The sequence below is a fragment of the Lampris incognitus genome, chromosome 1 (genome assembly GCF_029633865.1).
Source record: "Lampris incognitus isolate fLamInc1 chromosome 1, fLamInc1.hap2, whole genome shotgun sequence".
In the NCBI taxonomy this organism is placed as follows: domain Eukaryota; kingdom Metazoa; phylum Chordata; class Actinopteri; order Lampriformes; family Lampridae; genus Lampris; species Lampris incognitus.
In genome coordinates, this window is record NC_079211.1 from 151,346,852 (window position 1) to 151,364,351 (window position 17,500).

General features: G+C 49.3%; 1 protein-coding gene across 1 annotated transcript in view; it reads right to left on the reverse strand.

Annotated features, from left to right (window-relative positions):
- dapk1 (death-associated protein kinase 1) overlaps nt 1-17,500 on the reverse strand; it is a 184,543-nt gene that overhangs the window by 118,279 nt on the left and 48,764 nt on the right. The window contains exons 3-5 of the mRNA XM_056297804.1: nt 14,313-14,534; nt 6,285-6,423; nt 1,821-1,950 (exon numbers count right to left, since the gene is read on the reverse strand). Of these exons, the coding sequence (XP_056153779.1) occupies nt 1,821-1,950; nt 6,285-6,423; nt 14,313-14,534 (491 nt within the window). The remainder of the gene's footprint in view (nt 1-1,820; nt 1,951-6,284; nt 6,424-14,312; nt 14,535-17,500) is intronic.

Here is a 17,500-nt window from a genome sequence, read left to right on the forward strand (position 1 = left end):
CACACACACACACACACACACACGCACACACATTCAAACCTAGGGACAATGTAGTACAGCCGATCCACCTGACCTCCATGTCTTTGGACTGTGGGAGGAAACCGGAGCACCCGGAGGAAACCCACGCAGACACGGGGAGAAGATGTAAACTCCACACAGAGGACGACCCCCAAGGTTGGACCACCCCGGGGCTCGAACCCAGGACCTTCTTGCTGTGAGGCGGCCATGCTAACCACTGTGCCAACGTGCTGCCAACTATAATTTCATATGCTCAAATAAATAAACTAGGCGTCCAGGTGGCGTGGCGGTCTATTCCGTTGTCTACCAACACAAGGATGGGTATGCGTTCTGGCTGCCACACTAGCGCCTCCTCTGGTCGGTCGGTCAGGGCGCCTGTTCGGGGGGGAGGGGGAACTGGGATGAATAGCGTGATCCTCCCACGTGCCCCTGGTGAAACTCCTCACTGTCAGGTGAGAAGAAGCGGCTGGTGACTCCACATGTATGGGAGGAGGCATGTGGTAGTCTGCAGCCCTCCCCGGATCAGCAGAGGGGGTGGAGCAGAGACCGGGACGGCTCAGAAGAGTGGGGCAATTGGACAAATGCAATTGGGGTGAAAAAAATGGGGGTGGTGGTGGTGTAAATAAATAAAGTAAACCCATCAATGCTGTGGGGCAGGTGATTAATTTCCAGTCACGTGTGGTTGTTTGAACGACCTTGTCGGGTCAGTCGTTAACCTTATTGTGAACTTGAAGTAAAGCGAGGAGACACACTAGAGAGGTGATATCTCCTCGCTGTGCTTCATAAGCCTTAACAGCAAAACCTCAGCAAAAAAATAAACAAACAAGACCAAGCAACATAATCCCCCTGCAAGACTTAGAATGACCTTCTGGCCCCGTGGACTCGACAGATTCCAGTCTGTGAAATAATGTCTGTGGTGACCCGTCCTTTGATCAGTGTTTGGGTCCTGCTCTCCAGCATCAACTGCCCAAATTTGACCCTAGACCCCTGTCCAGTGAATGATCTTTATTTAGACCGCTCTCATCCAGCGCCTGCTGGTAAACTGGGCACAGCCACACTGGTTTTGGGGAACGGGGACGAATGAGCTTGGCAGAGCTGGTGGGCGCCGCCTGGCAGGGGAGCAGACAGACAAAGGGAGACCGGGTAGGGTCAGTAGACTGCGTGTGTGTGTGTGTGTGTGTGTGTGTGTGTGTATATGTGTGTGTTGGCATGGGAGCCAGTTCACTGATAATCACCAGTCTATTATCAGCTCGGTCTCACAGAGTCCCAGTGGCACAGTTGGCAGCTGCCCACACAATACACACCCCGAGGGGGCATGCCAGGAAAAACAGGGTGGTACTGTATGTATGTATGTATGTGTGTGTGTGTGTGTGTGTGTGTGTGTGTGTGTCTGTGTGCATGTAAAAACAGACAAAAATTCTGTGCACCAACAGTGTGTACATGCAAACAAGTTTGTGCGCTTCTGTATCTGAGCGGCTCAGTATGTGTCTTCATGCAGCTGAACACAGCTGTGTGTGCAGGGCAGACTTCATGCTTCTGGCTGTGCAGTTAGAATATCTACAGACGCTCCCGTGAACACGAAAGGTTGAGCAAAACTGTCAAGACTAGACGGTGATCGGGTAAAGAGAGGTGAGGATACGAACACAGGCCAGACCACGACTAAAACACACACACTTGGCAAACAAGTACACACAAAAACATTCCTGTGCCCAGGGACAAACAAGTACACACAAAAACATTCCTGTGCCCAGGGACAAACAAGTACACACAAAAACATTCCTGTGCCCAGGGACAACACTGACCTACAAATTCTGGAGTTCCAAAAATGTTTTTGAAATCATTGCCGAAATCAATCTTGTGTGCCAGACCAAAGTCGATGAGCTTGATGCGTGGATGAGGCACTGTTCGGTTCAGCAGCATGATGTTCTCGGGCTGAGGGGGAGGGAGGGAAGGAGAGGGAGAGAGAGAGAGCAAGAGAGGTCAAGCGCAAAAGAGATAGAACAAGAGATAGAGAGGGAGAGAGAGAGAGAGAGAGAGAGAACGAGAGCCAGCGAGTGAGAGAGAGCAAGAGTGAATGAGAGAGGGAGCGACAGAGAGTGAGCGACAGAGAGCAAGAGCCAAGGGAGAGAGCAGGAGATAGCGAGGGAGGGAGAGAGAGAGCGAGAGCCAGCGAGCGAGAGCAAGATCCAAAGAGAGAGAGCAAGAGAGGGAGCGGGGGGGGGGGGGAGCAAAAGAGAGAGAGAGAGATTGAAAAACAGCTTTCAACTTAAGGATGAACTTGAACTTTAGTTCGGGACGTGAAACTCAGCCTGATCACATGTACAATAACGTGTATAATAATGTGTATAATGTGTATGATAACATGTATAAAATGTGTATAATAATGTGTATAATAATGTGTATAATGTATATAATAACATGTATAATAAAGTGTACAAAATGTGTATAATAACGTGTGTAATAATGTATATAACAACATGTATAATAAGGTGTACAATAATGTGTATAATAACGTGTGTAATAATGTATATAATGTATATAATAACATGCATAATAAGGTGTACAACAATGTGTATAATAACATGTATAATGTGTATAATGTATATAATAACATGTATAGTAATGTGTACAATAATGTGTGTGTAATAACATGTATAATAACGTGTATAATAACGTTTATAATGTGTATAATGTGTATGATAACATGTATAATAACGTGTATAATAACGTTTATAATGTGTATAATGTGTGTGATAACATGTATAATAACGTGTATAATAATGTGTATAATGTATATGAATACATGTATAATAATGTGTACAATAATGTGTATGTGTAAAATAATGTGTATAATAATGTGTATAATAACATGTATAATAACGTGCATAATAATGTGTATAATAACGTGTATAATAATGTGTATAATAATAAAAACACAACTTGTTTCCTTCAGCAGGTGAAACACAACAGCTGCAGAATGTGACACGTCGTTTATTTGATATTAATTAACATTGTGTAAATAGGTTGCCTATGGACGAACAGGATGAATAGGACCACATCAAAAACCCCACAGTCAGCGCCAGATGAGGCCGCTGCCAGACCGCCCACGGTGTTGTCGGAACTGCCGGTCTGCATGGGCTAGCAGTTGGCTTAGCCCGCCCCGCTCTCCCAGCCGATCCAGCGCCGGCTCTCCCAGCCACCAAACGAAGACAAGACTCACACACAGACGTGGACAAAGACACCGCATGGACGGTACTGCGTGAGGCCGCCACAAGTGTGAATTCACGCCGCCATCTCCCCACACCGGAAGTGGATAGCGTGATAGAGGGAAATCTATGTGTACATAGCTGAGCATGCTGCTAGCTGTATGATTACACAGACAAACACAAACCAGAATCTACTTAGGAACAAAATGGAAGGTGAAACGTGGAACTCTTTCCCCTTTAGCATGTGACAAATGTAAAATCCTGCAACACAAATGTAAAATCCTGCAACACAAATGTAAAATCCTGCAACACAAATGTAAAATCCTGCAACACAAATGTAAAATCCTGCAACACAAATGTGAAAACCTGACTGCAACACAAATGTGGGTAGACAACAGAGCGATGATGGGCACTATGATGAAACTGGCTGGCAGAACAAGAGGCCCATCAGCCATGGAAATGCCATGCAAAGCAGGGGTAAACCCTCTCTAGGAAGTGGCACGACGGAAGAAGGGCGGCAACGATGCACAGAAAGCAAACACACAAAACACCAGGCCACCTTTCCTCACCACCAAACACCACGACAAGTTTCACTGACCCTACGCTCCGCACGGGGCTTTGGTCTGAGAGGGAACCAAAACCAGTTTCTTATGAGGACAAAAACAACAAACCCAGCGTGAGCTGGTGGTAAAATGAAACACACTCCTACTCAGACACACACAGTGGCTTAGTGCTTCAGCAGGCTTCAACATGGGCCAGAGCTCGCCCAGGCCGGGAGCCAGGACGCACATCTCTTCACAGCAAAGCTCCGCTAGATTGGAACCCTCCCCTGTTTAGTAGTCAAACTGAGCGATGAGCAGCAGAATCTTTTTTTGTTTTTTTGAGTTTTCCTCCTTTTTTTCTCCTCAATTGTATCCGGCCAATTACCCCACTCTTCTGAGCCGTCCCTGTCTCTGCTCCACCCCCTCTGCTGATCCGGGGAGGGCTGCAGACTACCACATGCCTCCTCCCATACGTGTGGAGTCACCAGCTGCTTCTTTTCACCAGGGGGACGTAGCACGCGGGAGGATCACGGTATTCCCCCCAGTTCCCCCTCCCCCCTGAACAGGTGCCCCGACCGACCAGAGGAGGCGCTAGTGCAGCGACCAGGACACATACCCACATCCGGCTTCTCACCCGCAGACACGGCCAATTGTGTCTGTAGGGACGCCCACCCAAGCCGGAGGGAACACGGGGATTCGAACTGGTAGGCAACAGAATAGACCAGAATCTTTTACATTGATCTAGTGTTGAGCAAGCGAGCATCAAGCTGCAACGCAACCATTCACCACATAACGTCCACTAGGAGCTTTTTTACTACACAGACCTGGAGTGTTATGAGACGTGTCTGAAGACACAGTATGAACACACAACCCAAGAGCAGTCAGGCAGTCAGGCAGTCAGGCAGTCAGGCAGTCAGGCAGTCAGGCAGTCAGTCAGGCAGGCAGTCAGGCAGTCAGGCAGGCAGTCAGGCAGGCAGTCAGGCAGGCAGGACAGTGACACACCTTTTTTACTTTTTTTGTGCTTTTTCACACTTCTTCCTGCAAAAAGTTCCTGGTGGGATTACAGAGTAAAACTTCTGCTCTGATTTGGAAACGGGTCAATGACTGAACCTCATGATTCTGTTATTATCAAAAAAAGAGCTCTTTTAGGGTGTCCAGGTGGCATAGTGGTCTATTCTGTTGCCTAGCAACATAGGGATCCCCAGTTCGAATCCCCGTGTTACATCCGGCTTGGTTGAGCGTCCCTACAGACACAATTGGCCGTGTCTGTGGGTGGGGAGCCGGATGTGGGTATGTGTCCTGGTCGCTGCACTAGCGCCTCCTCTGGCCGGTGCACCTGTTCACGGGGGAGGGGGAGCTGGGGGAAGTAGCGTGATCCTCCCACGCGCTACGTCCCCCTGGTGAAACTCCTCACTGTCAGGTGAAAAGAAGCGGCTGGTGACTCCACATGTATGGGAGGAGACATGTGGTAGTCTGCAGCCCTCCCCGGACCAGCAGAGGGGGTGGAGCAGAGACCGGGACGGCTCGGAAGAGTGGGGTAATTGGCCGGATACAACTGGGTAGAAAAAGGGGGGGGATCCAAAAAAAATCCCCAGCTCTTGTAGTGGCTGTTATGTGGCGAGGGATTACACTGCATCCCGGTGTGCATCGGTGAGTGTAGCTAGCTTCATCAGTACCGACTCAATTTAAAAGACTGTGCTACCCATCGCTCGGTTTGACTCAGTAGGGAAACGGGGTTAAAAAACACCGGATTTTTCCTTTAATCTCTTCTCCCAACCTCTTGTTAAACCCTCCGTAGTGAAAGCATGAAACCGCTGAACAGATTGCACCTCATCCTGGACCCTCGCTAGACAGCACATAACGAATAAGCTACTTTCCAAGGCGGAGGTACGTGGGTGGTCCGGTGAGAGCTCTGGCATTGATCAGCTGTGGCTGGTTAGGTGCAGCACTAATTGTTTAAGTAGGTCTGGGGGCTCCAGGCTCTGAACTCAGACTTATGATTTGAGGAGGCCACTTTGCAAAATGCCAGTTAGTCAGAATGGATCGTCCACAAAGGAGACAAGAGCGCCACTAAGTGAGCAGCAAGCGATCAATGAAATTGACTAAGATGTAAACGCAGAACCGTTCGGTGCAGGCAGCCAAAAATACATTTCTTTTCCTGAGGTGGTATGATGGCCAGCCTGACTCTGGACCATTAATGCCAAGGACTGAAACCAGCATCCAACAGCATTCAGACTCTCCGGCTTAAAATCAAATCTCATTTCAAACGGCAACAATGCAAAAGGCAGTATACTGTCCGCTCTCTTAAACCGGAGAAAATCCAAATAGGCCAAAAGTGGAACCACACATCGTAAAGAATTCCCACTGAGGAATGGCTTGGATTTCATACCACACCGTTGGGGGGGGCGCCCCCTGCAAAGTTCATTAAGGTTTCATCCAGTCTGTTCAAATCTACTGTGGATGTGAAGGTGGTAGGACAGGTTCACACACGCGGCTTCACTTTCTGCTGCCTCTGTACCTTGAGGTCGAAGTGGGCGATTTGTTTGGAGTGCAGGTAGAAGACGCCGTCCAGGATCTGCTTGAGGAACTGGGTGGCCTCCTCCTCCGTTAGAGACTCCTTCTCTGCCAGGAAGTCAAACAGCTCGCCGCCGGCCACACTGAGGAAAGAGAGCGACAGAGAGAGAGAGAGAGAGAGAGAGAGAGAGAGAGAGAGAGAGAAGAGAGAGAGACATTGAGAGAGAGAGAGAGAGAGAGAGAGAGAGAGAGAGAGAGAGAGAGAGAGAGAGAGAGAGACATTGAGAGAGAGAGAGACATGGAGAGAGACAGACGAGAAGAGAGAGAGAGAGAGAGACATTGAGAGAGAGAGAGAGAGGGGGGGGGGGAATTAAAAGATCTGAATCTTTGATCGGATCACAGTTAGCAACAAATCCCAGTTTAACGGATCTGAGCTAAATGTAATCTAACCACCCTGACGGATTACACTCTTACAGATCCAAGCGCCCAAGATGGTTTCTAACCCACGTTCAGAACAAACTTATCTGCGGTGTGTTGAATCGTTACCCCTGCATCTCAGCATCGCTAATATCTGTTTAGAGCTGAGCTAACTCTTAATACCTCCGCGGGGCCGACGGGAACGACGCCAACTGCCAAACGTGTACGCTGAAGCAGGAAGAACTAAAAGTGGGTAATGTTTCAACGCCTACAGGGCCTGTCCAGGGTGTCTCTCCCCGCCCGCGCCCCACGACTGCTGGGATAGGCTCCCGCACCCCCGCCACCCTGACAGCAGGATAAGCGGTTTGGATGATGGATGGATTTTTACCCCCCCCCCCTCCTTTAAATTTTTACCCTTTTCTCCCCAATTGTGTCCGGCAAATCACCCCACTCTCCCGAGCCATCCCCGGTCTCTGCTCCACCCCTCTGCCGCTCCGGGGAGGGCTGCAGACTACCTCATGCCTCCTCCCATACATGTGGAGTCACCAGCCGCTTCTTTTCACCTGACAGTGAGGAGTTTCACCAGGGGGACGTAGCACGTGGGAGGATCACGCTATTCCCTCCAGTTCCCTGACCAGGTGCCCCGACCAACCAGAGGAGGCGCTAGTGCAGCGACCAGGACACATACCCACATCCGGCTTCCCGCCCACAGACACGGCCAACTGTGTCTTGTAGGCATGCCGGACCAAGCCGCAGGTACACGGGGATTCAAACCGGCGATCGTCGTGTTGGTAGGCTACGGAATAGACCGCTACGCCACCCCGCCGCCCCCCTGGATCAATGACTTTTACCGGGAAAAATATAAACAGGAACAATATGAAGAGCAGGCGAGAGGATGTACGGATGCTAAACTGTGGCGATTTGAATCCTGCAGCTGTTCTCCTGAATCACGACGTTGAAGGAGGATGCAGAGAAGCTGTGAGAGGTCTGATGTCATCATTTCTACACCTCTGCACAGTTCACTCAGCTTTCCTAACACATGGGCTTCAAATAAACACGTTTTGTTGCCCTTTTTCTTTGTTCATATTTTACTGTAGATAAGAGGGATGGAGCATAGTGGTGTATTCCACTGTCTAACAACACGGGGATCGCCGGTTCGAATCCCCGTGTTACCTCTGGCTTGGTCGGGGCGTCCCTACAGACACAATTGGCCATGTCTGCGGGTGGGAAGCCGGATGTGGGTATGTGTCCTGGTCGCTGCACTAGCGCCTCCTCTGGTCGGTCGGGGCACCTGGTCGGGGTGGAGGGGGAACTGGGGGGAATAGCGTGATCCTCCCACGCGCTACGTCCCCCTGGTGAAACTCCTCACTGTCAGGTGAAAAGAAACGGCTGGTGACTCCACATGTATGGGAGGAGACATGTGGTAGTCTGCAGCCCTCCCCGGATCAGCAGAGGGGGCGGAGCAGAGACCGGGACGGCTCGGGAGAGTGGGGTGTTTGGCCGGGTACAGTTGGGGAGAAAAAGGGGGGAAAAAGATCTTAACATTACGTCACAACATTAATAATATTGTGCCATTTGAAAAAATCTCAACCTGCATTGAGGCGGCAGTAAAACATCCCTGTCATATTGAATGGGGAGGCACCTGGTGATTCCCAGCCCAGGTAGAAAATCCTGGAAGTCCTGTCCTTTTCATTTCCTGACATTACACGACTCCTGCATGTTTTGTATCGGGAATTCATACCCCCCCAATTCAACATCACGAAAACTGTTCATCCCGGCATATTTTCTTTTTGGATGCAACCTCAACAAGAAGTTGAGCCCAGTTCAGCTCATGTGAACTTGTGGAGGTCGGTCCTCCCAGTTTAGCTCATGTGAACTTGTGCAGGTCGGTGCTCCCAGTTCAGCTCATGTGAACTTGTGCAGGTCGTGCTCCCAGTTCAGCTCATGTGAACTTGTGCAGGTCGGTCCTCCCAGTTTAGCTCATGTAAACTTGTGGAGGTCGGTCCTCCTCACCAAGACTACAGCTCATTAAATCAAACTGTGGACACGGTTCTTTGGTCCTGCCATTAGACCGCAAGTCTGCTGATTGCCTAACCTCCTGTGATGAGGGTGTCTGAATGATGAAGCAGATAAAATGAAGAGAGAGAGAGAGAGAGAGAGAGAGAGAGAGAGAGAGAGAGAGAGAGAGAGAGAGAGAGAGCGAGAGAGAGAGTGTGTGTAATAGACAGGGAAGACTAACCATGGTCCCAGCAGCATTATGAGAAAGGCAGCAGGGAGGAGACAGAGATGAAAAAAAAAGGGGCAGTGTGAAAAGACTGTAATTACAGCCATGCTTATCCTATCCTCCAGTACTACACATATTCACGCATGCATGCATGCGCTTCTTCTCCTCTTGGGAAGAAGCCGCAGGCCTGCTGCACAGCTGGGATACCTCCTCCATCCTCCCAATGTCTTTCTCTTTGTTTTACCAGCTAAGAGGCTTTAAATGGATGCCGTCATCTGCAGAAGTGAAGAGAAGGTTTCCCTTCATGGCACGTCTGCAACCTCTCTCTCTCTCTCTCTCTCTCTCTCTCTCTCTCTCTCTCTCCTCGCTCGCTCTCAATCGATCTTGGTTCAGTGATGGAAGTTGAACTCTTTTTGCGCATGTTAAGTTAAAGTAGCGACTATTTCTGATACTAGCATGGTGGTGCAGTGGTTAGCGCAGTCACCTCACAGCAAGAAGGTCCTGGGTTCGAGCTTCGGGGTAGTCCAACCTTGGGGGTCGTCCCAGGTCGTCCTGTGTGGAGTTTGCATGTTCTCCCCGTGTCTGTGTGGGTTTCCTCCGGGGGCTCCGGTTTCCTCCCACAGTCCAAAGACATGTAGGTCAGGTGACTCAACTGTACTAAATTGTCCCCTTAGTATGAATGTGTGTGTGTGTGTGTGTGTGTGTGTGTGTGTGTGTGTGTGTGTGTGTGTGTGGGCCCTGTGATGACCTGGCGGCCTGTCCAGGGTGTCTCCCTGCCTGCCGCCCAATGACTGCTGGGATAGGCTCCAGCATCCCTGCGACCCTGACAGCAGGAGAAGCAGTTCGGATAATGGATGGATGGATGGATGGATGGACTATGTCTGATGATGTCATTATTCATTGTTTCTTGTTAAAGAGCTGTTGTTAAATTCAAAAATTCAAACTCTCTCTCTCTCTCTCAGTTTGGTCCAGTCCACATGGTTTCTGGTCAAAGGGCGCTGCTCACTGTTCAGCAGGAGGAGGTGATGTGATATCACAAAGTCACCACAGAGAGGCTATGCTGTTAGCCTGCTGCTATCTAACCTTGGCAAAGGACCATCAGCCTCCTCACCACAAAAGGAGTCCCGGGCACTTGTAGCAGGTCAACACACCACTCGGTACTGTTCTGTTGATGGTTGTGGGCTGGAGCCATTCAACACTATTTGCTTTGGTATGACCACTGACTCATGGTCCACCCACTGGGTAGCCACAAATAGCAACTATTGTGTAAATGAAACATGACCCACCCTTTTAATTCACAACCATTTGAAAGTCAATTCTAATGGTTGATAGAATGGATGTGACATCTAGTAAACTTGAACTGACAACATGACATCAACACTGCTGGAACTAAACATCTCTTCCAATGATTTGAATGATTTGAATTCGGTCAGTGAGGTTTTATTGTGTAATATTATCATTAGAAGTGTCATTTTTTCTGGGGCAGTTTGCAGCTGAGTGTGAAATGGTCGGGATGAGAGTCAGCACCTCCAAGTCTGAGGCCATGGTTCTCTACCGGAAAATGGTGGTTTTTTCCCTCCGGGTTGGGGATGAGTTGTTGCCTCAAGTGAAGGAGTTGAAGTATCTCGGGGTCTTGTTCACGAGTGAGGGTAGGATGGAGCGGGAGATTGACAAGCGGATTGGTGCAGCATCAGCAGTAATGCGGACGTTGTACCAGACCGTTGTGGTGAAGAGGGAGCTGAGCTGGAAGGCAAAGCTCTCAATGTACCAGTCAGTCTTGGTTCCAACCCTCACCTATGGTCATGAGCTTTGGGTAGTGACCGAAAGGGTGAGATCACGGATACAAGCGGCTGTAATGAGTTTCCTCCGTAGAGTGTCTGGGCTCAGCCTTAGAGATAGGGTGAGGAGCTCGGACATCCGGAGGGAGCTCGGAGTAGAGCCGCTGCTCCTTTGCATCAAAAGGAGCCAGTTGAGGTGGTTCGGGCATCTGCTTAAGGATGCCTCCTGGACACCTTCCTTTGGAGGTTTACCGGGCACGTCCAACTGGGAGGAAACCCCGGGGTAGACCCAGAACTTGCTGGAGGGACTACATGTCCAGTCTGGCCTGGGAATGCCTTGGGATCCCCCAGGAGGAGCTGGAGGGTGCTGCTGGGGAGAGGGACGTCTGGAGTGCCCTACTTAGCTTGCTGCCACCACGACACGACCCCGGAGAAGCGGCTGAAGATGAATGAATGAATGATGAATGAATGAATGAATGAAAGAATGAATGAATGAACGAAAGAGAGAAATGAGTGTAATTTTTTGTGTTTCAGAAGTATCATGTGATTTGTTACAATGATTTTAGAACACAGACAATTCTCAGCAGGCTGAGTTCACACCACTCTTTACTGATAGCTAGCTAGCTCGCTAACTAGCAGGATGGTGCTAGGCAATGATTCAAAAACAGACCAGCTGACAGACTGATGATGACAATTCACTGACTGTCCAATCAAATCAATTAGATGATGTCATTTATTACCTGAAGCTGGTTGGTTTTCTGAAACGATTTAATCATGTTGACAAACAGAAGGAGAGTTTCTTAACGGGCTTTAGTCACATTTTCATAACAGTGGTTCTAACATTTTGGGCAATGTCACATCAACAAACCCTCTGTTAAATAATATAATCAGGACTGGAAAACATGGTTTTCATTGTACTGAAACCCACTGCCTGTGTAACTCACAGGGTTGGGGGTATTATACCATGTACGAGTCAGTGGGTTAGGTCTGGCATTTTAATTAACATGATGATGTGTTTGTGTGCACTCACATCAGCCATCCGATAACATCCATCCATCCATCCATTATCCACACCGCTTATCCTGCTCTCAGGGTCACGGGGCTGCTGGAGCCAATCCCAGCAGTCACTGGGCGGTAGGCGGGGGGGGGAGACACCCTGGACAGCCAGCCAGGCCATCATAGGGCCAACACACACGCACACACATTCACACCTAGGGACAATTTAGTACGGCCGAGTCACCTGACCTACATGTGTTTGGACTGTGGGAGGAAACCGGAGCCCCCGGAGGAAACCCATGCAGACACGGGGAGAACATGCAAACTCCACACAGAGGACGACCCAGGACCACCCACAAGGTTGGACTACCCCGGGGCTCGAACCCAGGACCTTCTTGCCGTGAGGCGACTGCGCTAACCACTGTGCCACCGTGCTGCCATCCGATAACATGCAATATCAAAATGAAGTAATAAACAGTGGACTATCCCAGTAGATGTAAGGCTGTTATGCTGATTCATATGATGGGCTTCTCCGGTTGGGATGAATAGGTGAAATGTTTTCAAATATACAGCGACAGCGATTGGTCAACGAGGCAAATTCTGAACGAAGATGAACTGTACATGAAGGTATTGTGAGAATTTACTTTGCTCCTAGAAGTGCATCCATTGATTACAATGATTCCATTCTAACTGAACTGATTTTGGTGCAAAATATTTCTGTCAAAAATACTGATGTGCTGGGGCGTCCGGGTAGTGTGGCGGTCTATTCCGTTCCCTGCCAACTTGGGGATCGCCCATTCGGATCTGGCTTGGTCAGGTGTCCTTACAGACAAAATTGGCCGTGTCTGCGGGTGGGAAGCCGGATGTGGGTATGTGTGCTGGTTGCTGCACTAGTGCCTCCTCTGGTCAGTTGGGGCACCTGTTTGGTGGGGAGGGGGAACTGGGGGAATAGCGTGATCCTCCCACGTGCTACGTCCCCCTGGTGAAACTCCTCACTGTTAGGTGAAAAGAAGCAGCTGGTGACTCCACATGTATGGGAGGAGACATGTGGTAGTCTGCAGCCCTCCCTGGATAATTGGCCAAGTACAATTGGGGAGAAAAATGGGGATAAAAATCCCAAAAAAGAAAAAAAATACTGATGTGCTTTAGGACACAGAGGCCGACTGCACGTTCAGGGATTTGGTGCCTGGGACAGATGTGAAGGGACACACTGACTCTGCAGGACGGTTCTGCAGAAATTCACCATTCGCTTGAAATTCATTGGAAAGTTGGACAGAAGCACGACTAGTGACATGTGTGTGTGCATGCAGGCACAACACAGACACACACCAACGGCCCCCTCCTCTACAGATAACTGACTACATTTCCCCTTTTCTGATAACTACACCCACCTTTCTGCACCACCCTTCTACTGTCACACACGTCTGTTGTTTGGTCTCAGGAATGTTGACAGCGAACTTCACCTCCGACTCCTGCATTCATTCTATTGTTGTAATGTGGGCGGCATGAGAAGCAAAAACTTTTTTTGTGTCACTCTCTCTTCGTCGCTCTGGTGTGAGAGTGGCGGGCGGCCAGGTTTCTAAACACGTGAGTGTAAATAAGTGTGTGAGCTCTGTGTAGGCTGGTGAAACCAGTCTGACCAGCGTGCGGGTGCACCCGTGACACAGTGAAACCAGTCTGACCAGCATGCAGGTGCACCCGTGACACAGTGAAACCAGTCTGACCAGCATGCAGGTGCACCCGTGACACAGTAACCTGCACCACTTTCACCGGATCAGAGACATATTTCACAACACTGACTCCCTTTCAACCTTCAGACCCCATCTCACAACCCACCCTTTCAACCTTCAGACCCCATCTCACAACTCACCCTTTCAACCTTCAGACCCCATCTCACAACCCACCCTTTCAACCTTCAGACCCCATCTCACAACCCACCCTTTCAACCTTCAGACCCCATCTCACAACTCACCCTTTCAACCTTCAGACCCCATCTCAAACCCACACACACACACACACACACACACACACACACACACACACACACAAAATATGGGCGGTCAGAAAACATGGATTCTGAGGGCACACAGTCAAACACCATCAATTACTTTCCTGTAGAAATCCAAAGTCTAAAAATGTAAATTTAAAAGGCTCAACTTTTCTCCCTCTTTTTGTGGAGCTAGATCCTCCCACGCACTACGCCCCCTGGTGAAACTCCTCACTGTCAGGTGAAAAGAAGCGGCTGGTGACTCCACATGTATGGGAGGAGGCATGTGGTAGGCTGCAGCCCTCGCCGGATCAGCAGAGGGGGTGGAGCAGTGACTGGGACGGCTCGGAAGAGTGGGGTAATTGGCCAAGTACAATGAGGGGAAACCCCCCCCCCCCCAAAAAGAGGCACGAATTTCCGTTTATGAATCAAGAAAACGTGGATTATCACCCACTAGCACGCCATCAGACCTGCTGCGAAGGTTTATGAATATGGGCCAGCGAGTTTCACTTTCGTTCTAGCCATCATTGCAAACACATGTTGTCTAATTTCTCTATGAGCTATGGAGGGCGTGGCTTCAAACTCCCAGCGGCCAAAGCCAAGACGGCTGGAAAAGCGCGAGCTACTCACAGTTCCAAGATGAGGATGACGTCGGCCTTGTTCTCGTAGACGTCGTGCAGCGTGATGACGTTGGGATGCTGGATCTCCTTCAGGATATTCACCTCGCGCTCGATGTCCTCCCGGGTCACCCCCCGCCGGCTTGACTTGCTCCGCCGCTTCTTGATGAACTTTGCAGCATAGTCCACGCCCGTACTCCGGTTCCGGCATCTTCTGACCACAGCAAACTGACCGCTGCCGAGGAGAGAGTGAGGAAGAGGAGGTTGGCAAATACACTCAGAACAGGCACACAGAAATACAAGCAGACAATAAACTCACTCGCGACAGGACGAGATGAGCTGCACTGAGGGCCGGACTAAACCATTTTGCACCTTTTGTAAGGGGTGAGAGGGACCTCAGAAAGGGGTGAGAGGGGCCTCAGAGAGGGGTGAGACAGGCCTCAGAGAGGGGTGAGAGGGACCTCAGAGAGGGGTGAGACAGGCCTCAGAGAGGGGTGAGAGGGACCTCAGAGAGGGGTGAGACGGGCCTCAGAGAGGGGTGAGACGGGCCTCAGAGAGGGGGTGAGACGGGCCTCAGAGAGGGGTGAGACGGGCCTCAGAGAGGGGTGAGAGGGACCTCAGACAGGGGTGAGACGGGCCTCAGAGAGCCTCCACTATTTTCTTTAAGTCCCTCAACCCATGTATTGAGCCAGTTTTAACTGAAGTCATGACACTAATTAGTAAGAAATAAAAATTTGCAAACCAAAACAAACTTTTAATTCCAGGTTTAGCGAGCCTCCCCCCTTCTGGAACCTGGTAGCCCCCCCCCCTTCTGGAACCTGGTAGCCCCCCCCACTACGACATCGCTGTCTCCAGCAATGTGATCAAGTTTTGGGGGCGATGTTAAGAGATCAGAAGCGAGGTAGCATGCATAAAAATACTACAACTACTTCTTCTAATGGGGCAAAATGGACTTCGTCTCTTTCACGTTCCTCCGCTGACCCCAAACTGCAACGTGGGGTGCAGAGTAACGAATCAAACCAAAGCTGGGGGTCGACGCCACGCTGGGAAAAGCTGTGTCGTACACAACGGCTCCTGGCAAACCCGTCTTCACCCTCTGCAAGCCCTCACAAGCAGCTTGACGGTCCTGTGCAATTTCCAGCCAGCCAGGCAGCAGTCAGTTCAGCCAGGCAGCAGTCAGTTCAGCCAGGCAGCAGTCAGTTCAGCCAGGCAGCAGTCAGTTCTGCCAGTCAGCAGGACTGCAGGGAGCAGGACTGCAGGGAGCACCGCTGCACCTCCACGCCAGCTGAACCTCCACGCCAGCTGCACCTCCACGCCAGCTGAACCTCCATGCCAGCTGCACCTCCACGCCAGCTGAACGCCGTCCAAGGACAAATGATGCTCCACACCCTCAGCGCTGCACCACCAGCCCCGAAACCAGACCGCATGACCCCCCTTATCTGACCGCTGGTTTCAGCACCGCTCCTACTGCTGTCAGGATGTGATGAACTGCAACTGATGAAGCGAGGCTGGCTACACGCTATCCATACTGTTCACCCATTCCCTTCATGCCCATAACAGACAGAACGCCAATAACAGACGGAACGCCAATAACAGACAGAACTCCAATAACAGACAGAACTCCAATAACAGACAGAACACCAATAACAGACAGAACTCCAATAACAGACAGAACTCCAATAACAGACGGAACTCCAATAACAGACGGAACTCCAATAACAGACAGAACACCAATAACAGACAGAACGCCAATAACAGACAGAACACCAATAACAGACAGAACTCCAATAACAGACAGAACTCCAATAACAGACAGAACTCCAATAACAGACAGAACACCAATAACAGACAGAACACCAATAACAGACAGAACTCCAATAACAGACGGAACTCCAATAACAGACAGAACGCCAATAACAGACAGAACGCCAATAACAGACAGAACTCCAATAACAGACAGAACACCAATAACAGACAGAACACCAATAACAGACAGAACTCCAATAACAGACAGAACGCCAATAACAGACAGAACGCCAATAACAGACAGAACACCAATAACAGACAGAACTCCAATAACAGACAGAACACCAATAACAGACAGAACTCCAATAACAGACAGAACTCCAATAACAGACAGAACACCAATAACAGACAGAACTCCAATAACAGACAGAACACCAATAACAGACAGAACACCAATAACAGACAGAACTCCAATAACAGACATAACTCCAATAACAGACAGAACACCAATAACAGACGGAACTCCAATAACAGACAGAACGCCAATAACAGACAGAACACCAATAACAGACAGAACTCCAATAACAGACAGAACGCCAATAACAGACAGAACGCCAATAACAGACAGAACGCCAATAACAGACAGAACACCAATAACAGACAGAACTCCAATAACAGACAGAACGCCAATAACAGACAGAACTCCAATAACAGACAGAACTCCAATAACAGACAGAACGCCAATAACAGACAGAACACCAATAACAGACAGAACTCCAATAACAGACAGAACGCCAATAACAGACAGAACACCAATAACAGACAGAACTCCAATAACAGACAGAACACCAATAACAGACAGAACTCCAATACAGACAGAACTCCAATAACAGACAGAACACCAATAACAGACAGAACTCCAATAACAGACAGAACACCAATAACAGACAGAACACCAATAACAGACAGAACTCCAATAACAGACATAACTCCAATAACAGACGGAACGCCAATAACAGACAGAACGCCGATAACAGACAGAACGCCATAACAGACAGAACTCCGATAACAGACAGAACGCCAATAACAGACAGAACTCCAATAACAGACAGAACTCCAATAACAGACGGAACTCCAATAACAGACAGAACACCAATAACAGACAGAACGCTGATAACAGACAGAACTCCAATAACAGACAGAACGCCAATAACAGACAGAACTCCAATAACAGACAGAACACCAATAACAGACAGAACTCCAATAACAGACAGAACACCAATAACAGACAGAACTCCAATAACAGACAGAACGCCAATAACAGACAGAACGCCAATAACAGACAGAACTCCAATAACAGACAGAACACCAATAACAGACAGAACTCCAATAACAGACAGAACACCAATAACAGACAGAACTCCAATAACAGACAGAACACCAATAACAGACAGA